The following is a 27,233-nucleotide window of genomic DNA, read 5'->3' on the forward strand; positions in this document are numbered from 1 at the left end:
GATCACCTCCTTTACCCCCTGGATCCCACACAAGCAACCCTATTCATTTGAAATCAGCAGGCGTACAGAGGGTATAATTCCTGGCACAGCCACAAAGCAAACATTGCAGCCACGGTATGTGTACACCCTCAGTGGCTCCCCTCTGCGGCTATAGGGGGTAGTGGTTGGGAGGTGACAAAACCAACTCAACCGTGAGGTTCTACCAAACCACCCCATGTGTGAATGAGCCCTAACAGTGTAGTCACAGTTCTCCAATCAGTGTTGCTGGAATCAGCGGCCAGGAGTCACGTGACAGGCCTGAAGATAATAAAAGAGATGGGGCTGGCAGTGACATTTTATAAAGTTTATTTTACCACTAATAGCGGCAGGAGGGGGGCGGGAATGGCGCGACCACGCGCTGACAGCAGCGGATGACAAGGGCACGTAAACTGACCACGGTAATCAGGGCTCAGCAGTCATTATTACTGTGGCCACCACACCAAGGGGGACATCGGACATTGGGGGACACCGGAACAGGCAGGATTAACCAGGTTTTTTTTTCAGCTTACAGAGTGACAGGTCAGACACCAGGTTTACCCTGTTATAAGTGAACAGAATCTTTTTTTTTCTTTGTTAGGGTTACTACCACTTTAATCTAACATTAATGGTTTGAATGAGAATTGTAAAGCCATTTGTGACCATTATGAGCTTAGAAGTCCCTAATCTGAGCCGCTGTTATACTTTTGGTCTGTATGATTTTTGACTAGTCACTTCTACCGCAGTAAACTAGAAAATATTGTCAGTGTCTCCCTTTCAGTCTTCTTCAGAGCACAGCAAATCATAATGCAATGGTCACAACTGTAATAAGAACACTCAATATAGGATCCAAAATAAATGGAAATTTTATTTATCTTAGAAGGCTCATATAAGTCTAACATTCACATCCATCTTAACCTCCAGGTCTGGGAGACAGAAAATAACAGTTATGGCTTTACATGGTTGTGCAAGACGGTGGTGTTGAAAGACGATATCTGGACGAAACAAAAGGTGGACGTGCTCTTTGCCACTATTAGCGCTCTTCTTTCCAAATGCTTACAGCATTTTCCTCTTTTCGAATTCCTAAGGGGAGATAAATAATATATGTAACTGACATGAAACAGACTTTGGCGAAACAGAACCTTCACATTAACACCTGGTAATTCTTTATGCAGCGTGGGGAGAGGGATGAAACAAATGCATCAAAAGCTTTTCTGGGACACGTATAATATATCGAGAGGTGAAGGACGTGTGCACTACTCTGAACAAGTGCTTGGCTATTTGCATGGAGTTGCAGATTTGGTGCCCATAACCTCAGTAAATCACACCTTGCTTAAATTAGCGCATGAGACATCCACAGCGTACTATACAAAACCATACAAATTGGCCCTCAATCTGCCTGTCATAGGCGGACTTTTGTAACAACAGTGCTCTGCTGTCACCAAGTGCACGGAAATGGAATTGCACTCCGATTTTATCATGCAGCACTGCTGCAATGTGATGCAAGAATTCCTCTCTTTAAAAAGATATAATGTAAAGAAAGCTGTACTAAGCCAAATATCACACTGCCCCCTTTGAAAAATAATGCCCCCTCCTTCAAAATAAGTGGTCCACGTGTCGGGTATATGAAAAACATAGGGCTTTTGTTGATATCTTAGCCACATCACTCACACTTTGCTTATTTATGGAGTACGTTGCACTCACCGTAGGAGGAAGACAAAAAGTTGAGCACCCGCAAGCTCAGGGGTCTCCAAAATTTCTAAAGAAACGGCCAGTTTACTGCCCTTTAGACTTAAGGGGGGGCCAGACTGAGGCCAATTGGAGTAGAAAAGGTCCCAACGTCCGGGGGAAAAATAAATAAATACGACATCATTGGCATCAGCAATTGTGCCTCATCGCTGGCATCACGGAGTACCATTGTTGGGGTCACTGGCAGGAACTGTGCACCATCACTGGGAGACATTCATTGTGCCCCATCATTTCGTATCATTAGGAGGAAATATGCCCTCTCATTGGTGTCAGTGGGGGGGGGAATTATGTCCCCTCATTGGTGTCACTGGGGGGGGGGGGGGGGGCTTATGCCCCCTTATTGGTGTCGGGGGGATTATGCCCCCTCATTGGTGTCGGGGGGGGGGATTATGCCCCTTCATTGGTGTCGGGGGGGGGACTATGCCCCTTCATTGGTGTCGGGGGGGGGGATTATGCCCCTTCATTGGTGTCAGTGGGGGTGAATTATGCCCCCTCATTGGTGTCAGTGGGGGGGGGGGAATTATGCCCCCTCATTGTGGTGTCAGTGGGGGGGGGGAATTATGCCCCCTCATTGGTGTCAGTGGGGGGGAATTATGCCCCCCTCATTGGTATCAGTGGGGGGGAATTATGCCCCCCTCATTGGGTGTCAGTGGGGGGGAATTATGCCCCCCTCATTGGGTGTCAGGTGGGGGGGGGGATTATGCCCCTTCATTGGTGTCAGTGGGATAGCACCATCATGTTACATTTTACAGATCATATAAGGCTATACACATGAACTTTACCTGCTTGCAATCTAATGACCCCCATCACAATTAACAAGCGCACACACCGATCAGCCGACCGAATAACATGGTTTATCTACTTACAATGGCAACTGAAATTTTGGTGGGATATATTAGTCTGCAAGTAAACATGTAGTCCCTGAAGTTGATGCGTTGAAAGCAGATAAAAATGGGCATCTCAGTGTGTTGTGTATGGGGCTGCGCAGCCACAGACAGGTCAAGGTGCCCATGCTGACTTGTTTTTACAGCCAAAAGCACCTACAATGGGGCACATGAGTATCAGAACTGAACCATGGAGCATATCCATAAATGTGAGGTATCACCACGAACGTTAGAGCAAGAGCAACAATTCTAACCCAAGACCTCCTCTGTAACTCTAAACTGGTAACCTGTAAAAAAATTTAAAGCATTGCCTATGAAGATTTTTAAGTACTGAAGTTTGGTGCCATTCCACGAGTGTGCGAAATTTTAAAGCGTTACATGTTAGGTATCTATTTACTCAGCATAACATCATCTTTCACAATATACACAAAATTGGGGTAAATTTTGTGTTTTTGTTTAGATTTTTTTTTTTTAATTTGCCAGGACCAGAGATCTAGGTCCTTACTCTTGACTAGGCAAAAAAAGAATTAGATCAGAGTGCCTATAGCAGAGAGAGAGAGGGTGAGGTAGTATATCGGACTGCCTATGGGTGTAGCCAGACTTTCTGCCTAGTGTCCTTCTCCTGTAGGGGGCAGTATAACCCAACAGTTATGGAGATCAGAAGCTGCATTTGTCAATGAACGAAAAAGAAAAATTATTTTTTTTTTTTCCAAGAATCATACTTAACTTGGTGGATGCAGCATTGGTCCGATGCTGCATCTGTCCCCCCGCCGGCTCTAACACTGAAGACCGAACGATCAAAGACAGCTGATCGCTCGGCTCTCAAGAGTTCCGCGAGCATCAGTCACCAACTCTCTGTTCCGCCCCCTCTCAGCGGCTCGAGCCAGGTGCCAGTCCAGGGTCGGGGGCAGAGCCAAACCATATTGTCATAAATGTGACCCAGCCTGGACCGGCTCCGTGATGCCAGCCGACAGTGGGCTTCAGCCCGCTGTCTGCTGAAAACGGGTCACAGCAATGCAGAACGAACTGCACTCCTGTGATCCACAGAAGTAAAGCCAAATGAGTTTTGGCTGTACTTCTCCCTTAAAGCCTGAGCTGGAGCTTGGCTTCAAACTCTTAGTGCATCTAAATGTACTAATACATCTAACACTCCCCTCCCCCCAGACTGACAATGCTGCGGTCTGCTGTGATCCTTCATCCAGAGTGCGGGTGCTCTAATACAGGAGTTGTGTTACTGGCCAGATCACCGGGAGAACAGACAGGGAAAAAAAGCCTGAAAAAGAAAACTAATGCAGCCACCACATCTAATGAGGTTACACAGCACTCTTTTCAATCCTGCACTTCAACTCTGCACTCTGTACATAACGGACTCCTAAACACAATGTATGTAACAATGCCCCACTGTTCAGAATTTGATGCAGAGGGTCAGCTGTGCCCAGCACCCCCTCCCCCCCCCCTGTAGAGTGGGGAGAGGTTGAATCCCTGCACTTTTAATAGGAGAAAAAAAAAAAAGCCCTGCCTATAGTCATTTAAGTAGTACATTAACCTCCTCCCTATCAACGTAATTTGGCAAAAAAAAAAATGGTGGGGGGTGTTGGATGTCTATTTCTGTGCCGTTTATAAATATCACTTCAGAAATCACCCTTGGGCAGCCAGTGCTTTCATTAATGGCTGTGAATAGAGCCATCAAGGGATAGCTCTGTTCACAAACAGTGTACAGAGCTGAACTTGTGATCGCTGTGATAACCAATCATCATGTCCACAAATATAATGTATGTAAACAGTTTTAAATACCACAAAGAAAGCTTCATCTAAAAAGAATGATAAAATAAATTTGGGTATAGTGTTGCAGGACAGAGTAATTGTCAGTAAAACTATCACAGCACTATAAATAGAATAATGGTATTGACAGGCTGGTACTCAAGTGGTTAAAATAACCGTGAAGCGGCTTTCAGCTCTGACATACCTCCAGCTTTTCTGAATGAAGGTCTGCGAAGCGGCGTGACTGTACGCCATTTCCTGACAGCTGGGGTGTATTACAGATATTTTTTGCCATTTGCTTGCCACTGTGCCAAATGCAATTTTAATTCCTCACAATTACGCTTGGCTCACATTGTACATCGCTTTTTGATAAGGGCTTAAAGAGGGGCTGTGCAGTACTCCTGAGTGTTCTTATGGCTTCTAAAGAGTCTCTGGGTAAAGGGGAAGTCACAGCAGAAAATGTTTCCCGTGCACCAGCCTCGATTGTTTGCGACAATGAATAGCAGCTGAGGTGCAGGAAACGGCCCGCCATTTAACAATCAAAGCCACTCAACAGCTGCTTAGCATTGCTGCTCTACGGTCGTTGGCCTAATTTTAGCAAAGTTTTCACATCTGTGTTCACATCTTACCTTGTGCATGGTGCTACCAAGCTGGGCAGGAGACATACTGACAACCACTCCGGCTCTCTGCAAAGCCGCGATTTTCTCCTTGGCGCCACCTTTGCCACCTGCGATAATGGCCCCCGCGTGTCCCATCCTCCTACCTGGTGGGGCTGTGAGACCGGCAATGAAAGACACCACCGGCTTGGCATTCGAACCCTATTGATAAAAAAAAATAAATAAAAATAGAATTTAACTTTCTATGTTTCAGATTTACTTGTACATGTGATCACTAAAGCCCAACTCCAGGCCAAAAAAAAAAAAAAAAAGGATTCCTTGCAGTGGGGGTGTGCCCATGCTGCAGGGGTTATTCCCTCGTGTACTGTCTAGGGCATGGGTGTCCAACCTTTTGGCTTCTCTGGGCCACATGAGTGTAGAGAAATTCTCGGGCCGCATATAAAATATAGACAATTAGTTAAGGTATACAAGTAATAAAACGCCGCCATGCCCTTCCTGTGCTGCCCCCCCCCCCCCCCAGCACTAATTTAACACAACTAGTGGATGATCCCCTCTGAGGCTGCCTCTGTGGCTGTGCCCCCGATTCGACTTCCTTCCTCCCCAGCAAAAAAAGATTGTCAGGGGGCAGTGGGCCGCATTGCCTGCGGCCCCCGGGCGGCATGTTGGACATGCCTGGTCTAGGGGGGGAACAATAATGGCGCTCTTCCACTGCATGGAACCGAACGGTCTGGCTCGCTTTTGCGCTTTTCCACTGCATGGAACCGTGTTGGAACGGTTCGCTACAATGGAGCTTTTCCACTACATGGAACTGAACGGTACGGCTCGCTTAAACAGTACCACCTCGGTTGTGGTTCCAAGAGGGCCGTACCGATACCATATCCCACAATCCTTTGCATGCAGCCTTGACTGTTTGTCAGTACTAGATACTGATTGGTCAGAGAATTGTTGTTATCCCACCCACTTACTACTTTAGTGGAAAAGCAAACCGTACCGAACCGCTCCAACACCGTACCATGCAGTACCATGCAGTGGAAAACCAAACCGAGCCAAGCAGGGCCGAGTGGAGCCGTGCCGGTACTTGCAGTGGAAAAGTGCCATAAGAGGTGATATACTTATCTGGAGAATTCCCCGCAGCTAGATCTGATATCAAGACTAGAGCAGGGACAGCCCCCACTGCAAGTGATCAATTTCCCCCCCCCCCCCCAAGTTGGGCTTTAAAGATTAAAGTATTACAAAACCCACATCATAATAAAGCATTAATAAATGGCGTATTCCATGCCGTTTGTACTCTGTCACTATGAGATTCATTTTTTGTCTTCTGCAAAAACCTGGTTGATCCTGCTGCTCTCCCATCTCCCCCTTCTGTCCATGTCCCCAATTCAGCTGGGGATTTTGCAGCTGTGGTGGCAACTCTGCACATGCTCAGTTTTCAGTGAGTCTTTTTGCTGAACATTTCCTCTCTATCACACCGGAGCAGCCCATGTGACTAGAGTCATGCATGTGGTCGTTTAAACAATGCTAAATGACTGCCCACTCCCTCCCTCCTCCATGCCCACTAACTAACTAAACACAATGGTGGCAGGATTTTACATGCAGATTAATGGAGACTTCACCTCCCTCCTATTCAAAGACACGAAAGAAGAAAATGGTTGCATCACCACCACAGAATCATATGAAGAAAAGTTCCTTTATTCACATAAGTGGTACAAGGTACAGCAGGGTAGGACAGTAGACGCGTTTCTCACGACTGCTACGTGATTGTTCACTACAAAGTGTGTAATGGGAGGCCAACATTTAAAATGCTCACCCAAGGTGAAACACCCCTGTTCAGGTAGCCACCCAATTACTCCAAGCCTGACACAAATCTGCTTGCATAAAAACACAAAATAGAAATGGACTTTGACAGGAATTAAAATCAAAACATATAATTGTGAATAAAAATAAAATTGAAAAAAAGGAGAAAAAAGACAAAAAAAAAAAAAAAAAAGAAAGGACATATGTTTATGAAAAAAAAACATATCAAATATATGTGCATCTAAACACACATTTATAAAAAATAAAAAAAATGTATGTGTATATGTGCACATATCTCTCAGCATAGATGTAAAATCACCTCATTGGATTATAGAAAAGGTTGAAGAAAGAAGCAATACACAAAAATGTCCATCCAGTCCTGACATTACACTGCTCCGTCACCTGTCCATCCAGTCCTGACAGTCCTTAAATCCAGTCCTGTCAGGACTGGATGGACAGGTGACGGAGTAGTGTAATGTCAGGACTGGATGGACATTTTTGTGTATTGCTTCTTCCTTCAACTTTTGTTATAATCCAACGAGGTGATTTTACATCTATGTTGAGGGATATGTGCACATTTACAAATACATTTTTTGTAATAAGACTTTTTTTTTATTATTTTGTATACATGTGTGTGTTTAGATGCACATATTTGATATATGTTTTTTCATATATCCTCTTTTTTCGTTTGTCTTTTTCAATTTTCAATTTTTATTCACAAATTATATAGGTTTTGGATTTGAATTCCTGTCAAGTCTATTTCTATTTGTGTTTTTATGCAAGCAGATTTGTGTCAGATTTGGAGTAATTAGGTGGCTAATTGAACAGGAGTGTTTCACCTTGGGTGAGCATTTAACCACTTTAAGACCGGAAGATTTTACCCCCTTCCTGGCCAGGCCATATTTTGCGATTTGGCACTGCGTTACTTTAACGAACAATTGCCCAGTCGTGCGACACTGTACCTAAACGAAATTCACGTCCTTTTTTTCCCACAAATAGAGCTTTCTTTTGGGGGTATTTGATCACCTGTGCGATTTTTAATTTTTAAAAAAAAGAGCGACAATTTTGAAAAAAATATATATACATATATTTTCACACTCTGATATACAACATCCCCCCCCCCCCAAAAAAAAATTAAAAATCAAAAATTTTTTAACATTTTAGGCCAATTTGTTTTCTGCTACATATTTTTGGAGAAAAAAAAATCGCAATAAGCGTATTTTGATTGGTTTGCACAAAAGTTATCGGGTTTACTAACTACGGCAGGGGCGGGGAACCTTTTTTCTGCCAAGGGCCATTTGGGTATTTATAAAATCATTCGGGGGCCGTACAAAATTATCAACTTAAAAATGTGCCTGTTATATTTGGTCAAAAATTTTATTAACTCACCCCTAATGTGATGGCTGCAACTGCTGCTCTTTGGTGAGGTGTGTGATGTTATCTGGTATTGATGTTGCTACTCGCAACTGGTTTTCCAGGTTTGCAACGGTCAGTCTGGAGCGCAGTCGACTTTGTGGTGGTAAGTTTTGAAAAGAACTGCTGGCGGGTAATGCTGGTGGGTATAGCTGGCTGGTACTGCTGGTGGGCACTGCTGGCTCAGGCTGGTACTGCTGGCTTATACTGTGCTGTGGGTACTGCTGGCTGGCTCAGGCTGGTACTGCTGTGGGTATTGCAGATTCAGGCTGGTACTGTGCTGTAGGTACTGCCTTGGGTGCTGTGGGTACTGCTGGTTCTGGCTGGTACTGCTGGCTCTGGCTTATACTGCTCTGAGTACTGCTGGTTCGGGCTGGTACTGCTGTGAGTACTGCTGGCTCTGGCTGGTACTGCTGTGTGTGCTGCTGGCGGGAAATGCTGGCTAGCAGCGGCACCACGCTGGAGGAAGAGGTGATGTTTCCTGTATTGGTCACAGGCAGAGTGCATTTGGTATCACTCCGCCTGTGACTCACTCAGACTGTCAGAACGGAGCCGGAAGTATACAGGAAGCATTGGCTCCGTTCTGACAGATCAGCTGAAAGACACAGACTCAGCTGCACGGGGGGCCTGACCAAATGACTTTGAGGGATGCATACGGCCCCCAGGACGTAGGTTCCCCATCCCTGAACTACGGGAAAGATTTATGTCATTTTTATTTATTTATTTTTTTTTTTACTAGTAATGGCGACGATCTGCGATTTTTTGCAGGACTGTGACATTGCGGCGGACAGATTGGACCCCTAACTGACTTTTGGGGGGACCAGTGACATTACTACAGTAATCAGTGCTATAAATATGCACTGTTACTGTAATAATGATACTGGCAGGGAATGGGGTTAACACCGTTGGTGATCAAGGGGTTAAATTGTATGCCTCATGCTTACTGATGTGTGGAGGGGGGGAGGGGGTTCTGTGACACACAGATCGCAGGTTCAGCTATGCTGAATTCTGTGATCTCCTCCTGTCTGTCACATAGGAGGTCCGCCTGCTTTGTTTACACAAGCGGGCGGATCTTCTCACACTTTCCCCTGCAATCGGGGAAGAGAGGCGGCGATCGCCGCCTCTCCTCCTCCGGCCCAACTCCTGCTGTGTCTAAACACAGCGTTAGCAAGCCTCCGGGGATGCGCATGTGCGCGGCCGAGACCACTAGGAGTCCAGTGACGTAGGTCTACGTCGCTGGACCCAGGGGAGCCGACCTGCCGCAGTAATATTAATGTGAGCGGTCGGCAAGTGGTTAAATGTTGGCCTCCCATTACAAACTTTGTAGTGAACAAGCACGTAGCAGTCGTGTGAAACGCGTCTACTGTCCTACCCTGCTGTACCTTGTACCGCTTATGTGAATAAAGGAACTTTTCTTCATAGAATTCAGTGGTGGTGTGCGACCATTTTCTCCTTTCATGCTTCTCCTGGTGGCGAGCCGAGGTTCAGCACCCACCTTGAATTGTGGACTTTGACTAGTCTGAGTGGTGTTCTCTCTTCATTATTCTAAGACACAGACTGGAGGGGCACGACACAGCCTGTGGCAGAAATCCGCCCACACCCCGGCATTGCCAAAAAATGAAGATTTGATTTCAAATATATATTTGTATGACAACTTAGGGCTCTTTCACACGGGCGGTCCGATCAGATCCGCCTGTCAGTTTTTTAGGCGGATCTGATCGGATCCTCCATGCAGCTCTATGGGGCAGCGGAGGTCACCTCCGCTGACACCCGCTGCCATCCGCATCCGATCCTGTGCTGAAATCTGGACGGATGGAAACCCTATTTTTCCATCCGTTCAGTAATCGGAGCGGAGCGGATCTGATGAGAGCGGACAAGCGGTCCGCTCTCCTCCGATCCCCCATAGAGGGCAGCGGGTGCTGAGACACCTCCCTCTCCGCTCTGCAAGCGGAGACGGAGCTGTCATCCACCCGGCTCAGCGGGGATCGCGGATCGATCCCCGCTGAGCAACACGGATCCGCCTGCGGAGGCGGACCGTGTGAAAGAAGCCTTAAACAGTTTATTGATATTTATTTTTGCTCTTTATTCCAAATTGCGGGGTTTTTTTTGAACATGTGACCAGCAGCAGAGGACTAGAAGCTCCATCTGCTTACGTTTCCCTGCAGACAGGCTGGGAAGAGCTGGGCCATGTGACAGCTGAATATCCATTATGAAAAAAGGTACTTTGATGACAAAAATAATTAAAATACATTGCCCTCACCCACATACAGAAAGAGACGGGACAATGTTAATTAAACAGTGTGGGTTTAGTATTTCTTTAAGTAATGCATCAAATTCAAACAAATTGGGCAGATTCCCCAAGCAAATTAGAAACACTAGAAGGCCCCTTGCACTATGTGGCAGTCCCTGGGGGTATACTCCCACTTCCAGCTATAGGTATTCAGTTTTGTAACAAGCAGTATCAGAAGGAAATAACCCAACTCCACAAAGGGGCGGGTGCTGTGCCCGTCAATGAACATCAGAGAAATGGATTTTACAGTAAGACAAAAATCCCATTTTCTCTTTCGTTCATTGACTGACACAGCTCTTCATCTTCTTGACTGTAGGGACTACCCAAAGCAGTTTTAAACATGAGGCGTGGGAACAGCAGAAAAAAAAAAAAAAAAAAAAAAAAAAAACCTTCCCCCAAGGCTAAACATAGCCAATCAGGTAACTTGGAGCTCACACGGCCAAAAAAAAAAAAAAAAAAAAAAAAAGCACCTGCAGATGCCAACACATCTACTTTATAAAACTTTGTGAACGTGTGTACAGACTACCAGGTAGCCACCTGCAAACCTGCATCACTGACGCCTGATGACGGAAGGCCCAGGAGGCACTAAGCGCCCGAGTAGAGTGCGCCTTGACAGGGAAAAGAGGGACCTGACCCTTAATAGAATAAGCCTGAACCACAGTGTCTGATCCATCTGGAAATGGTTGCAGCAGAAGCAGCCAGCCCCTTGTGAGGTCCATCCGTGAGGATAAATAGTGAGTGTGATTTCCTAAAAGACTTCGTAGCTCCCAGATATACCCTTATTGCCCCATAGCTCCCAGATATACCCTTATTGCCCCATAGCTCCCAGATATACCCTCATTGCCTGTACCACAACCAGGGAGTGCAAGGCAACTTCCTTAGGATGCTTAGACTTGGGACTCAGGGAGGGCAACACAATGACTTCATTCAGATGAAAGTCAGAGACGACCTTCAGAAGGAATGACGAACATGATCGCAGAACCACCTTATCCCTGTGAACCCCAAGACAACGCCGCCAGTTCAGACACCCTGCGCGCCAAAGTAATGGCCACCAAACAGGCCACCTTCTGAGACAACATAAGCAGGGGAATCTCCCTAATATTTTCAAAGTGAGGCTTCTGGAGGAGAAAGGACCACACCAAATTAAGGCCCCACAGCGGCAATGGAGACCGCACTGGAGGAATCAAGTGTCCCACGCCCTGGAGGAATCAAGTGTGCCACGCCCTGGAGGAATCAAGTGTCCCATGCCCTGGAGAAAAGTATGCGCAGATCGTCTAGAAAGCAGGGGAGCGGCATCCAAAGATGTGTCACAGACAAACTGTAGCCCTTGGACCAACTGATCCACCAGCTTCACCAAGGCAGAGGGGAGCTGCTTCTCCTCCAGGTCCCGGTGTAAAAGCTTAGCCCACTCGGCCAGAGTTTGTGACACCAGGGCAATAATAATTACCGGCCTAATCGCCGAACCAGCTAGAGCCACATATGGCGGGCCAGAGCCCCCCCCCGTTAGCTGGACCTGTAAAGGCCGAGGACTTCTCAACCGGAATGAAGGTAGCTCAATTTGACATGGAAACCGGCAATTACACTACAGATGGAACTGTCCACCTGTAACTCAGTTAATCCTCATAAGGATACCACAAGCAAAAACACTGTTCCACTGGGCACTGTTCCAGGGGTGTGTGAAAGCAATACAGTGGCTGTGGAGGCACCAGACTGCTTCCATCCGACAGTCACGGTCATACAGACCTGGCAGCAAAATTGTTGGCTTTTGAGGGGTTACCTATGAACAATTTTGGGTACCATCGTTTTTCACCATTTGACATGCATGGTGTATTTTTTTCCTAAAAAATGCATTTGACAAAACAGCTGCACAAACATTGCATGAAAAAAATAAATAAACAAAAAAAAGTAACTGGTAACTGCCACCATTTATTCTACAAGACCTCTGCTTTCAGAAAATCTACAACTATTCGGGGGGTTCCAAGTAGTTTTCTAAAAAACAACTGCTGATTTTAACATGAGTTATTTAAAAAAAATTAACCCAGATGCAAAACCAGTTCCCATGCATTTTCCCTTATTACACCAGAGTTCCCACGGGTGTCCCTCCCCCCTTACACCAGCATTTCCTATTAGCCCCCCCCCCCATCTGTCTCCCTATACCCCCCCCCTTACACCAAGGTTCCTATATGCCCCCCCCTTTTACAACGGGTTTCCAGTCTCGCCCCCCCCTTTACAGGGTTCCCATGTGCCCCCCCCCTTACACCAAGGTTCCCATGCGTTTCCCCCTCCACCCCCCCCTTTACAATAGGGTTCCAGTGTCATCGTCCCCTTATACCAGGGCTTCCCATCAGTGTCCCCCCCACCCTTTAACCAGGGTTCCATCAGTGTCGTCGCCCCCCCCCCTTACAACAAGGTCCCCAACAGAGTCACCCCCCTTACACCAGGGTCCTCATCAGTGTCTCCCCCCCCCCCCCCCCCTACATCAGAGGCAGAGTCCATAAGCAGCCTCTGATGACCTTAAAGCTCAATCAGAGCACACTGAAGATACACCACTGACCCTAGTTGGGGGCCAGATAAAATCTTGTTGGGGACTGGATGTAGCCTGCCGATAGGTTGGAGACCCCTGGTCTAGTATCAGGGTCTCTAAGGACCACTATCTCTCACAAAGGTAGCCAACAGACTGGACATGCAGGTGGAATGAAGAGACGCAATTGAAGCACAATGTTTGCCTAGGGCTCTCTGCAGTGTTTTCTTGCACATAACGAGCACTGAACCTGGCAATGAAAAACCCCTGCAGATGACAAGGCCGTGTGCAAGGAAAGAGCGCAGCTTGCTAGCTGAACAGACCATCACAAGTCTTCTATTCAAACACCACGTCTGTTATTTCCCATAAACCTCCAACATAAGAACCCCCCCCCCCCCCCCCACCATGCTTAAGTGAAAAGCAGCTGAACTTGTCACTTTACAGAGTTCCTGACTTCACACATTTTTTTAATAAATAAATAATATACACCATCGGTTTTTCCTGCTGAAGTCGTAGGGCTAATTTCAGTAACTCCAGCATTTAACAAAATAAATTTGTCTAGAATTGGAAAAGAAAAAAAAAAAGAAAAAAATGAAAGCGACTCACTTATAAATTATTGTGATAAATAACAAAGCAGGTATAAATCGATGAGCATGAGCACGACCGTTTAGCCAGGCGAAGAACAAAACAACAAATTAGGAAACATTTCAATTATTTATTCATTAGTTATAATACAACAGCGGATGCCGGGCCACTAAACACTTTTAGCCTATTATATAGAGCAATCGATGGCTTGCAACTCCTGCTCCCCCCCACCTATGGTGAAGAAAATTATCTGAAATACAACATCTACCTCTAATCCAAAAGTGGAATACTGTATACGAGGATGTTCGATTTCATTTCAAAGAAATCTAAAGTCAACCTCCAGTCAAACCACTAAACAGTTAAGGACAAATTTCACTTGCCAAAGAATTTGCCTTACTGTCCAACCAGTCCTGCAATTTACACAGCACAGTTAGCCTTGTGACTTGGCTTTTCTCTGTTGCAGTCAGGGCTTGTTTACATCATGTGCATTGATCAGTGCAGGCTCAACGCAAGGTGCCCTGTTCACATCATACTGCTGCGTGAAGGTGTAAAATTCAGCATGTCTACATTTCTGAGGAGGAGGGAGAGGAAGGAGGGGGACGAGGCGGAGGGAGACGAGGGAGGGAGACAAGGGGACGAGGAGGGGGAAGGGAAGGGAAGAAAGACGAGGGAAGGGAAGGTAAGGGAAGGGAAGATTAGAAAGACGAGGGGAGGGAAGGGAAGGGAAGAAAGACGAGGGGAGGGAAGGGAAGGGAAGAAAGACGAGGGGAGGGAAGGGAAGGGAAGAAAGACGAGGGGAGGGAAGGGAAGGGAAGAAAGACGAGGGGAGGGAAGGGAAGGGAAGAAAGACGAGGGGAGGGGAGGGAAGGGAAGAAAGACGAGGGGAGGGAAGGGGAGGGAAGAAAGACGAGGGTAGGGGAGGGGAGGGAAGAAAGACGAGGGGAGGGGAGGGAAGGGAAGGGAAGAGAAGAAAGACGAGGGGAGGGAAGGGAAGGGAAGAAAGACGAGGGGAGGGGAGGGAAGGAAGACGAGGGAAGGAAGACGAAGGGAGGGGAGGGAAGGAAGACGAGGGGAGGGGAGGGAAGGAAGACGAGGGGAGGGGAGGGAAGGAAGACGAGGGAAGGGAGACGAGGGGAGGGGGTGTTTAAAGCCCAACTACGAAAAAAATAAATAAAATAACCCTACAAGGGGCAAATGTTCATAAGGTGTATTACTTCTTTGTTCCAGCAGGGCTCCTCCCAGCTTTCTTTGAGAAAGTCCTGGTTGGGGGAGGGGGGGGGGGGTGTCAGGACTCCCTGTGAGCCTGAAAGAGATATGAAGGTTTGCCAAATTGAAGCCCTTGTTGAGAACCGATGGCACAGAGGTGAAAATTTGAAAGGATCTGGGCCATTTTGCCTTTACAGATGGAACTTTGCACTTGGGCAATTCACTTTTACACACTGGACTTTTTAGATATTTTTTATTAAGGTTACATACAAAAATCACAGTGGCTAAGTGGTTAGCACTTCCGCCTAGCAGCAACAGGGCTGTCTGTTTGAATACGAACCACGGCATGACCCGCCTGGAGTTTGCATGTTCTTCCTGTGCGGGTTTCCTCCGGGTACTCCGGTTTGCCTCCACACTCCAAAGACATGCTGGTAGGTTCATTGGCTCCTATCTAAATTGGCCCTAGTATATGCATGTATGAATGAATGTAAAGCCTCGTACACATGCACCGATTGTTGGCCGACCGATCGGCCGTCTTTTGTCAGTGTTGTGTTGGTTGAAATGTGCTCTAGACTGCACACAAATTTTCTCGGCCAACAACAACCAACTTCAGAAGTGATGTCATGTGCTGGTTTACTTTCCGTGCGTTTTTTCTTCTCTGAGCATGCCCAGTCTTGCTCATCTAATGTTTGTCTGCCGAAATCTGTACTGACTGACGAAAAATTGGCCGTTGTGGTGACGGCCAACAAAAAATAGCCTGCACACCAGATTTTGTTCGGCCGAAAAGTCGCAGTCAGTTGTCGGAATCATCATACTAACAAGCCGACAATCGGCCGATCGGACGTTGGCCGAAAATTCACGGCCAACAATCGGTGAGTGTAATGTGACCTTAGTTTGGAAGCTTCTTGAGGGAAGGAACTGATGTCAATGTACAATATATACACTGCTTAAAGGAACACTTTGAAAACACATCAGATCTCAATGGCGAAAAAATCTATTGGATATCTATACTGATATGGACTGGGTAATGTGTTAGGAACGAAGGGAATGGATGGGGGGGGAAAAAAAAAAAAAAAATGGAGGCAGCAGGCTAGTCCATGTTGCTTAAAATTTCATTGCAGCAACTCAAAATGGTACTCAGTAGTTTGTATGGCCCCCACGTGCTTGTATGCATGCCTGACGTTGGGGAATGGCCCTAATGAGATGACAGATGGTGTCCTGGGGTATTTCCTCCCAGATCTGGACCAGGGCATCCCTGAGCGCTCCTGAACAGACTGAGATGCAACCATGTGGTGTTAGATGACAACACCTAATGTCCCAGAGGTGTTCTATTGGATTTAGGTCAGGAGAGCGTGAGGGCAATTCAATGGTATCAATTCCTTCATCCTCCAGGAACTGGCTGCATACTCTTAGCACATGAGGCCAGGCATTGTCATGCACCAGGAGGAACCCAGGACCCACTGCACCAGCGTAGGGTCTTACAACGGATCCAAGGAATTCATCCCGATACCTAATGGCAGTCAGGGTGCCATTGTCCAGCCTGTAAAGATCTGTACATCCCTCCATGGATATGCCTCCCCAGACCATCACTGACCCACCACCAAACCGGTCATGCTAAACGATGTTCCAGGCAGCATAACGTTCTCCAGACCCTTTCACGTCTGTCACATGTGCTCAGGGTGAACCTGCTCTTATCTGTGAAAAGCACAGCATGCCAGTGGTAGACCTGCCAATTCTGGTGTTCAATAGCAAATGCCAATCGAGCCATGTGGTACCGGGCAGTGAGCAAAGGGCCCACTAGAGGACTTTGGGCCCTAAAGCCTCCCCCATGAAGTCAGTTTCTGATTCTTTGGTCAGTGGCATTCACACCAGTGGCCTGCTGGAAGTCATTTTGTAGGGCTCTGGCAGTGCTCATTCTGTTCTTCCTTGCACAAAGGAGCAGATACCGGTCCTGCTGATGGGTTAAGGACCTTTCTACGGCCCTGTCCAGCTCTCCTAGTGTACCTGCCTATCTCCTGGGATCTCCTCCATGTTCTTAAGACACAGCAAAACTTCTGGCAATGGTACGTAATGATGTGCCATCCTAAAGGACAGAACTAAAAATCAAAGTTCATTGAGGCCCACAAAACCTTCAAGATTTGTAGACTGTGTGGAAGAATGGACCAAAAATCACACCTGAGCAATGCATGCGACTAGTTTATCCATACAGGAGGCATCTCAAAGTGGTCATTACCAACAAAGGACTTTGAACAAAATATTAAATAAATTTCAGTTAGACCCCGTTCACACTGGGGCGACCCGACTTGCGGTGGCGACCTGTGAAGTCGCGGTGCGCAGCTTGCACCGTGACCTTGGAGCGGCCAGCATGGACTTCATATCATTAAAGTCAATGCAGGTCGCTCCAGGTCGCCCCAAAGAAGCTCCGGACCCTTTTTCTAAGTCGGAGCGACTTGTGTCGCTCCTATTAGAACGGGTCCACAGCTACTCTATGGCAGGCGACCTGTCAGGCGACCAGGTCGCCCCAGTGTGAACGGGGTCTTAGCGTGTTCAATACTTTTTCCCTGTGCCAATCCATTTTATTTCACACAACATAATTCCTGAATTTATTTGTTTTGGTTTCTTTGTATGTATAGATTGTATGGGTTGTATGTTACCGACATGTGGTGAAAATTTCAAGTCAATAGCACCTTTAGAAACAGATTTATGTAGAAAAATGGTGAGGTGTTCAATACTTATTTTACCTGCTGTATATGTAAAGCACTGTGTAAATTGATGGCGCTGAGTACCTGTAATAAATTAATAAAACCACTTTGTGGTAATATTTGTCGCTCTATAATAAATATATGGATATTTTATAACTGTCACTGCAGCTTTGTCATGATTATGAACCTTAGCTTTTGTAAAAGCAGATAACAGAGTGGTCAGCCTGTACAGGTCAGGCTACATTAATCTTACATGGTCAATGGAGACTTCTTCCACCCCTTATGTAGTTCATACTAATAACCTATTGATTCAACCAATTGCAAAAAAAAAAAAAAAAAGTAATCTAAAAAGTAGCAAATTAAGCTAGAAAAACAATGAATGAAAACTATTACTTGGGCTTTTATACATAATTTTTTTTATAGCGCTAATTGGTAAAAACCCAAGAGGGAGAAAAAGAAAAAAAAAAAAAAAAAAAAAAAAAAAAAAAAAAAAAAGGAAAACTGACCATTTTACACCTTTAAGTTGTTAATTAGGATACAGGAAATGGATATCAAAAAGAGAGCTAATGGGGAGCCGAAGTAAATGTGCAAACACAGGGGTTTGTGAAAGAAGCTTTCCCTTCCTTCTCAAGGGAAGACCGAAAGAAAGCCCAGACCAATTATTGCAACGTTCTTGAGATCCCTCAGTACAATGTAGACTTTGATAGCAGAAAATGCTGCCGTACAATAGGAAGTAACAGGTAAAGAATGTCTGGGCCAAATAAAAAAAAAAACATGCATCCCATCTCTTAGCATATGCAAATTTCCCTGTGTAATATCGTTTAAATGCTATAGAAAATAATCCACTGATCCTGCCAGAAAATCCAGTAAGCTCCTAACTTCCTACAGTGAGCTGACAACACTGCCTTGGCTGCTCTGAAATCCAAAGCATTGTCATCGGCCCTGCCCAGTTCTCTCCTTCTGCATTACAGAACACCTACCCCTAGCAGGCAGGAACCGAGCAAGCTCACAACACTGCTTGGGATTCCAACACCATAGGGGTAGAGTGTCGTCAGCTCACAACAGAACGTTAAGAGATCACTGGATTTCTGACATTTGATAGGTTTATTGCTCTGCAGGAGACACACTCCGGGATCTGCGAGAACAGAAGCTCACAGAGCAGCCATGTCCACTCCTCCCCTCCGCTAACCATTCACAGAAGCCTTGGTAGTTTGTGAATGTGTTCACATAATATCAAGGCTTCTGTGAATGAGCAGGAGGGGAGGGGCGGGCACAGCAGCTGCAGTGACTCTCCTGTTTAACCACCTCAATACTGGGCACTTAAACCCCCTTCCTTCCCAGACCAATTTTAAGCTTTTAGCGCTGTTGCATTTTGAATGACAATTGCGCGGTCATGCAACACTGTACCTAAACCAAATTTGTGTCATTTTTTTCTCACAAATAGAGCTTTCTTTTGGTGGTATTTGATCACCGCCAGGTTTTTTCATTTTTGGTGCACAAATAAAAAAAGACCGAAAAGTTTGAAAAAAGAAAAAAGTTTTTTTGTTTAGGTTATAAAATTTTGTAAATGGATACGTTTTTTTCCTGCACTGATGAGCACTGATGACGCCGCACTGACAGGCACTGATGAGGAGACACTGATGGGGTGGCACCGATATGCAGCACTGATAGGTAGCACTGATATGCAGCACTGATGGGCACTGATATGTGGCACTGATATGCAGCATTGGTGGGCACTGATAGGCAGCGCTGATGGGCACTGATAGGCGGCACTGATAGATGGCAATAACAGGCACTGGTGGGCAGCACTGATAGATGGCATTGGTGGGCAGCACTGATAGGGGGGCACCACTGGCAGGCTCTCTGAGCCCTGTTTGCCATCCCTGGTGGCCATGGTGGGAATCCCTGGTGGTCATAGGTGGGCATCCCTGGTGGCTCTAGTGGCACCCCCTCCCCCCAGGGCTGCACTGGTAATCAATCATCTGATTACCAGCACAGACCCCCCCTGTGATCAGTGAGTAATTAGAAATACTCACTGATCACCCCGGCTGCAGAATCGATCCTCTGCTCTTCTCCTCACCGACAGGATCTGTCAGGAGGAGAAGAGATCGAAGCCTTTACAACGGCTGTATTGACATTACATGACAGCTGTGATTGGACACAGCAGTCATGTGATCAGGAGGGCCAATCACAGGGCCCTCCTGCCGAGTCTTGTTGCTCTGTGTCCTAGGGACACAGGCACATCGAGGCTGCGCGCGCCCGCGGCGGCGCGAACTCTCTCCTTTTGAAGGACGTTCCGGAACGTCCATTCAGAAGGACGAGACTCCCACCCGGCCGTATATCTACAATGGCCCGGGTGGGAGGTGGTTAAAATAAAGAGCTCCGAAGATTAAGCGTCGGGCTCCCAGAAATACGATAGCCATCTTCCGGGAATACCATTAAGCTGTCAGATATAAATATTAGCCCAGGAGGCGTCAATCACCTCGTGGACTTAAAGCTGTAAAGATAGAACGCCGTCTTTTTCTATACTATACATACAGTATCTCACAAAAGTGAGTACACCCCTCATTTTTGTAAATATTTTTTTATAACTTCACGTGACAACACTGAAGAAATTACACTTTGCTACAATGTAAAGCAGTGAGTGTACAGCTTGTATAAGGGCTCTTTCACACGGGCGGTCCGATCAGATCCGCCTGTCAGTTTTTTAGGCGGATCTGATCGGATGCCCCATTCAGCCCTATGGAGCAGCGGATGTCAGCGGTGACATGTCCGCTGACACCCGCTGCAATCCGCATCCGATCCGGTCTGTGAAATCCGGACGGATGGAAACCCTATTTTCCATCCGTCCTGGGGATCCGATTCCCCATAGAGAGCAGCGGGGGGCTGTGACACCTCCCTCCCTCCGCACTGCAAGCGGAGACAGAGCTGTCATCCGCCGGCTCAGCGGGGATCGCGGATCGATCCCCGCTGAGCAGCACGGATCCGCCTATGGAGGTGGACCGTGTGAAAGAGCCCTAACAGTGTATATTTGCTGCCCCTCAAAATAACTCAACACTCAGCCATTAATGTCTAAGCTGCTGGCAACAAAAGTGAGTACACCCCTAAGTGAAAATGTCCAAATTGGACCCAAAGTGTCAATATTTTGTGTGGCCACCATTATTTTCAAGCACTGCCTTAACCCTCTTGGGCATGAAGTTCACCAGAGCTTCACAGGTTGCCACTGGAGTCCTCTTCCACTCCTCAATGATGACATCACTGAGCTAGTGGATCTTAGAGACCTTGCACTCCTCCATCTTCCGTTTTCGATGCCCCACAGATGCTCAATAGGTTTTAGGTCTGGAGACATGCTTAGCCAGTCCATCACCTTTACCCTCAGCTTCTTTAGCAAGGAAGCGGTCGTCTTAGAGGTGTGTTTGGGGTCGATATGTTGAAATACTGCCCTGTGGCCCAGCCTCCGAAGGGAGGGGACCATGCTCTGCTTCAGTATGTCACAGTACATATTGGCATCCATGGTTCCCTCAATGAACTGTAGCCCCCCAGTGCCGGCAGCACTGATGCAGCCCCAGACCATAACACTCCCACCACCATGCTTGACTGTAGGAAAGACACACTTGTCTTTGTACTCCTCACCTGGTTGCTGCAACACAGGCTTGACACCATCTGAACCAAATAAGTTTATCTTGGTCTCGTCAGACCAAAGGACATGGTTCCAGTAATCCATGTACTTATTCTGCTTGCCTTCAGCAAACTGTTTGTGGGCTTTCTTGTGCATCATCTTTAGAAGAGGCTTTCCTTCCTTCCTTCTGGGACGACAGCCATGCAGAACAATTTGATGCAGTGTGTGGCGTATGGTCTGAGCACTGATAGGCTGACCCCCCACCCCTTCCTCCTCTGCAGCAATGCAAGACAACCTCTGGATATGAAGCTGAGCACGTGCACACAATTTCTTTGGTCGACCATTGCGAGGCCTGTTCTAAGTGGAACCTGTCCTGTTAAACCGCTGTATGGTCTTGGCCACCTTGCTGCAGCTCAGTTTCAGGGTCTTGGCAATCTTCTTATAGCCTAGACCATCTTTATGTAGAGCAACAATTCTTTTTTTCAGATCCTCAAACAGTTCTTTGCCATGGGGTGCCATGTTGAACTTCCAGTGACCAGTATTAGTGAGTGAGAGCGATAACACCATATATAACACACCTGCTCCCCATTCACACCTGACACCTTGTAACACTAACGAGTCACATGACACCGGGGAGGGAAAATGGCTAATTGGGCCCAATTTGGACATTTTCACTTTGAGGTGTACTCACTTTTGTTGCCAGGGTTTAGACATTAATGGCTGTGTGTTGAGTTATTTTGAGAGGACAGCAAATTTACACTGTTATACAAGCTGTACACTCACTACTTTACATTGTAACAAAGTGTCATTTCTTCAGTGTTGTCACATAAAGAAAATAAAATGTTTCCAAAAATATGAGGGATGTACTTACTTTTGTGAGATCCTGTAGTTGGTTTGGGGCAGTTTGGCCCAAACAAACTAAACATGTCCCCCATTAACATGTGAGGCCGGTGGATGTGTGGTATAAACTGTATGTAGCTGAGGCTACATAAAGCACTGTTTCGGGTGAAAGTGGAGACTTCCTGTCTCCTACCCGGAACACAGCACAGTCTGTCTGATCGGTGCTCAGCCATTCAGAGAAATGCAATGTATTCTAGCAATGAATACAAAGCCAGTCAGAGGCTGTGACATCATCAGTCCCCTCTCTTAAGGAAGCTTTGTATTTATTGCTGGAATACATCGCTTTCTCTGAATGGCTGAGCGCCGATTAGATAGACTCTACAGTGTTCTGGTTAGGAGACAAGAAGTCTCGGCTCCAACCCAGAACATAGTGCTGTAGCCTCAGCTACATACAGTTCATACAGCACACCCAGCAGCCTCACAGGTTAGTGAGGGATATATCTTTCTTTTGGGCAAAGTTGGCCCAAATGAACTATGTAAAGTACATCAAGAGCTGGATTTCAGCTTTAACTCAGTTTGCCTTCATTTTTTTTTATTTAAACAAAAAAAGGACCTTGATTCGTGAAATTTAGCTCTAAAACAAAATGCATGTTACATGAAATGTATACATGCCTAAAAGTTTTTTTTAGCAATGACTTCAATTAAAGTGGTTGTTAGCCCACACTGCTAAGTTTATATTATCCTCTTTTTTTCCTAATGCTAGGTGCTCCTGTCACTGTTTTAAAGAAAATGCTGGCTTTACCCAATTTCAGAGCGCCAAATCGGCTGTCACATGACCCGCTGCCTCTCTCCTCTCCCTGCCCGACAGCTGCAGCGGGCGGAGCCGAGATTCCCCCGCTGACGTCAGTCGAAAAGGAGAGGGGGGAAGAGAGCCGGCCGGTCACGTGACGGCTGAGCTGCGCTCTGGAATCGGGTAAAGCCAGAATTATTTTATTTTTTTTCTAAAAACAGTGACAGGAGCACCTAGCATTAGGGGAAAAAAAAAAAAAAAAAAAAAAAAAGAGGATTATATAGGATATTAAAGGTTTTTTAGCAGCAGGAGGGGAGGGGGGCAGGCACTTGACACAGGAGGAGAAAGCGTGGGGGGGACAGAGGGAGACAGGAGGAGAATGCAGGGCTGTGGCTGACGGAGGCACATACACTGACTACGGTGTCAGGGATCAGCAGCCATGATACACTGTGGTCAGTTTACAGAGGGGAGGGCAGAAACTGGCAGGATCAACCAGGTTTTTTTTTTTTTTTTAGGTGATACGGGGTGGAAATTACACTGTGCTGTGTAACATGCCTTAAAAGGAACTTTAAACTATCTTTCTTTTTTTTTGTGGGGTACTGCTTTAAGTAAACCCAAGGGATAATAGTATCTTTCCTACCGTGCAATTTACGAGCTATCATTTTTAACACTTAGGGTCATATTTATAAACTAAAAGTTACAGTGGCTTAATTTCTCCAAGCAATGAGACAACTGCAGTAGCTGCGAACATCAAACTACATAGCGGCTCCCTGGAGGGTGATCCTGACTGCTCCTTTCCACTGGAAGAACTTGTTACAGTAGATAATAGACAACCTGTGTGTGAGTGGGCACAAAATCATATCGATATGCTCTGATTGGCATTGGTCAGTTGACTTCGGATTGTGCTAAAGCTCAGGAAGAAGAGTTGGTTCTGTATTGTAAAAACTACAATACACATCGGTCAGGTACAGTGGTGATTTCATGTTGGTCAAGTCTACTGACTCTTCAGTTTTAAATACACACAAGGTGGTCAAGTCACAAGACCATTATGAGTTATTGATCCCCTTGATTGGCCACAAGCCATGTTGGTCAAGTCCAGTGACAATTTCATGCTTTCACTGGCCACAAATTGGTCAGGTCTAGTAATTCATGCTCTAATTGGCCACAATCTGGTCAAGTTCAGTGATGGATTTAATGTTCTGAAGACAGGCCACAAATTGGTCAAGTTCCAAAACCACTATTGAGAAAATTCTGAAGAATGCCAAGTTGGTAAAATCCAATGAGGATTTCATGATTTGATTGGCCACAGCTTGGTCATGTCCAGTGATTATTTTATTTTCTGAATGGTCACAAGCCAAAATGGTCATGTTGAATGATCATATTATGCTTTGATTGGCCACAAGTTGGTCTGGTCCACTGATTATGCCTCGCACACACGCAACGATTGTTGGCCGTGAATTTTCGGCCAACGTCCGATCGGCCGATTGTCGGCTTGTTAGTATGATGCTTCCGACAACCGACTGCGACTTTTCGGCCGAACAAAATCTGATGTGCATGCTATAAAATTTTTGTTGGCCGTCAACAGAACGGCCAATTGTTCGTCAGTCAGTACAGATTTCGGCAGACAAAAATCAGATGAGCAAGACTGGGCATGCTCATAGAAGAAAAAGCACACGGAAAGATAACCAGCACATGACATCACTTCTGAAGTTGGTTGTTGTTGGCCGAAAAAATTTGTGTGCAGTCTAGAACACATTTCAACCAACACAACAACACTGGACAAAAGCCGGCCGATCAGTCGGCTAACAATCGCTGCGTGTGTACGAGGCATTAGATCACGTTCTGAACAGCCACAAGCCAAGCTTGTCAGGTCCGGTAATGATTTTTATGCTTTGATGGGCCACAAGTTGGTCGATTCCCAAAACCCTTACTGAGAGGTAATGAAGATGTTGAATGGACATAGTCCAAGTTGTTCACATCCAGTGATGAAATCATGCTTTGATTGGCCACAAGTTGGTCAGGTCCACTGATTATATCATGTTCTGAATGGCCACAAGCCAAGTTGGTCAAGTCCAGTGAGGATTCCATGCTGATTGGCCACACATTGGTTAGGTACAGGATGGCTTCATGCTCTAATTCGCCACATAGGTCATGACCATTATGACCACTTTGAAATCAGGCAGAATCATGTGACTATGTAGTGCAATGAAGTATAAAAGCACTGTAATTTTGTGCATTATGAGCACCTAGACTGCTTCCCAGTTAAACAGTTTAGCACTAGTACTGCCTTTCTAATGATTTTCATTTTCTAGTCAAGATAGGAATCGCAAACACAGCTTGCAGTTTAGATGTGAATACTTTAAAGGCACCTTGTTAAAAGCTTAACTGGATTTATGTCTTGGGCTTAGCAGAAATATACTACTGTGCCCTGGGCTCTTTGCTGTAATGGAGTATTTAAGCAACCACAGAATAGGGCCAGGCCATCACACCGTCGTATATTTTCCAGAGACAAAAGGTATACTTATACAGCATGGAAACTGCATTGCACTCAGCAGTTTTAAGGCGTGTAAGTCATTATTTAATGTCTTGCAATAGAAAGGTAAAGCTACACTGTAAAGAGAAGAACAAGGTTTAAAAGTTACCATCGTTAAAGTTGAATATAAGCGTTATAAAAAAAGCACAGGACCGAGCAGAGAAGTGCTCTGTATATAAAACTACAGACAGCATCTGCATTACTTGTTTACTCTGTGAAATACCTATTCTGATAAAGATAAGCTGCGGTCGAGTAGCTGTTCTCTGGCATTAAGAGAAAAACTCTTGTCAGGAGAAACATTATCAGTATACTTCCATAACGCACGCTTGCTGTTTTTTTATTTTTAGCTATCAGAACACGCATGATGAATGCTGAAGAGCCATCTCAGTTAAAGGAGCCGAAGGGAAGGGATTTAGCTGTACATCTAAAAAGGCATTGACTTTAATAGCCACTACGTTGCCCGGACATAGCAGGATATTTTAGTAGACTGCCTTGACTTCCTGCTACAGGCAATAATCCTTATGGGAAGTTTTTTCTTTATTTTTATTTTTTAGCAAATTTTGCTAAAATAGCTTTTATAGGGTTAGTTCTAGTGATAAACCAATATCGGTTTTTCGTTGCCGATACTGATATTTTGGTTATTTCATATCGGTATCGGCCGATATTTTCGTACATTTAAAAACATTTTTTTTTTTAAATCAATTGACAGGTACCCTTGTGGAGGGATCTGGGGGTCTAAAAGACCCCAAACCTCTCCTCTGCACTTAAAAGCATTCAAAACGCCAAGTTTAGCTGTTTTGAACGCTGTCATTTTTTTTAAATCTGGTGCCAAGTACCCGGAAGTGATGTCATGACATCACTTCCGGGTTTTACATGGAGACCCGATCAGAGCCGAATGCGGCATTGATCGGGTCTTCGGCGGCCGTGCAGGCTGGTTGCTTGGATCTCTCGGTGGGACGGGAGACCCGGGGCGAGCCGCAGAAGGCGGCGGAGACGTCCCCTCCCGCTCCTTGTAATGACAGCCAAGCGGCTTCTCAGCCGCATCAATTGTCATTACAAGACAGCCGACCGTCGGCTATGGACACCGGTACCGGGGTGATGCCTCTAGCTGCAGGCATCACTCCAGTACAAGCACTTTCCTGAAATATCTGCAATATTGATCACCTTGGTGGCCGATTCTGATATAGCGGGGAAAGTGCATTTTGGCCCTCGATATATCGGCTCAACCCCATAGAACACCTTTGGGATAAATTAGAGCGGAGATGGGGAGCCAGGCCTTCTCGTCCAACATCAGCACCTAACCTCACAAAAGCACTTCTGGAAGAATGGTCAAACATTCCCATAGACACACTCCTAAACCTTGTGGACAGCCTTCCCAAAAGAGTTCAAGCTGTTATAGCTGCAAAGGGTGGGCCAACTCAACCTTTTGGTCAGCACAGCACTTAGTTTACTAATTGATTGGTCTGAAGTTTCCCATTATATGTGTGTGTGTGTATATGTATATATATATATATATATATATATATATATATATATATATATATATATATATATATATATATATATATATACACACACACCCACACACACATTTTTTTTTTCATATGTTGTGTGCTGTGATAAGGCTCATCGTCGAAACGCGTAAGCCACCTTGTCTTGTGACAAGGAATTGGAAGATTTACAGAGCTGCCGGCTGTCCTTTTGCTTGAAACTCAATATTGAACCCTAAGAAATGAACTCTACAGACTAAAACTGGAATGCTATTAAAGCGGTAGTATATTCCACTTTTTAACTTTTACCTACAGGTAAGCCTATAATAAGGCCTATAATAAGGCTTACCTGTAGGTAAAAATGAATATCTCCTAAACCTGCACGGTTTAGGAGATATTCACCCTGCATGCAGCTGCTGACACC

At 45.8% G+C, this 27,233-nt stretch overlaps 1 protein-coding gene across 1 annotated transcript in view; it reads right to left on the reverse strand.

The window, feature by feature from the left end:
• Positions 1 to 858: 858 nt before the first annotated feature.
• The window catches only part of SUCLG1 (succinate-CoA ligase GDP/ADP-forming subunit alpha), a 99,197-nt gene continuing 72,822 nt past the window's right edge, over positions 859 to 27,233 (reverse strand). Inside the window, exons 8-9 of the mRNA XM_082273664.1 lie at positions 5,039 to 5,227; positions 859 to 1,098 (exon numbers count right to left, since the gene is read on the reverse strand). Coding sequence (XP_082129790.1) covers positions 1,072 to 1,098; positions 5,039 to 5,227 — 216 coding nt within the window. The 3' untranslated portion in view covers positions 859 to 1,071. The remainder of the gene's footprint in view (positions 1,099 to 5,038; positions 5,228 to 27,233) is intronic.

The sequence above is a fragment of the Pelophylax lessonae genome (assembly GCF_965119305.1).
Source record: "Pelophylax lessonae genome assembly, chromosome: 1".
NCBI lineage: Eukaryota > Metazoa > Chordata > Amphibia > Anura > Ranidae > Pelophylax > Pelophylax lessonae.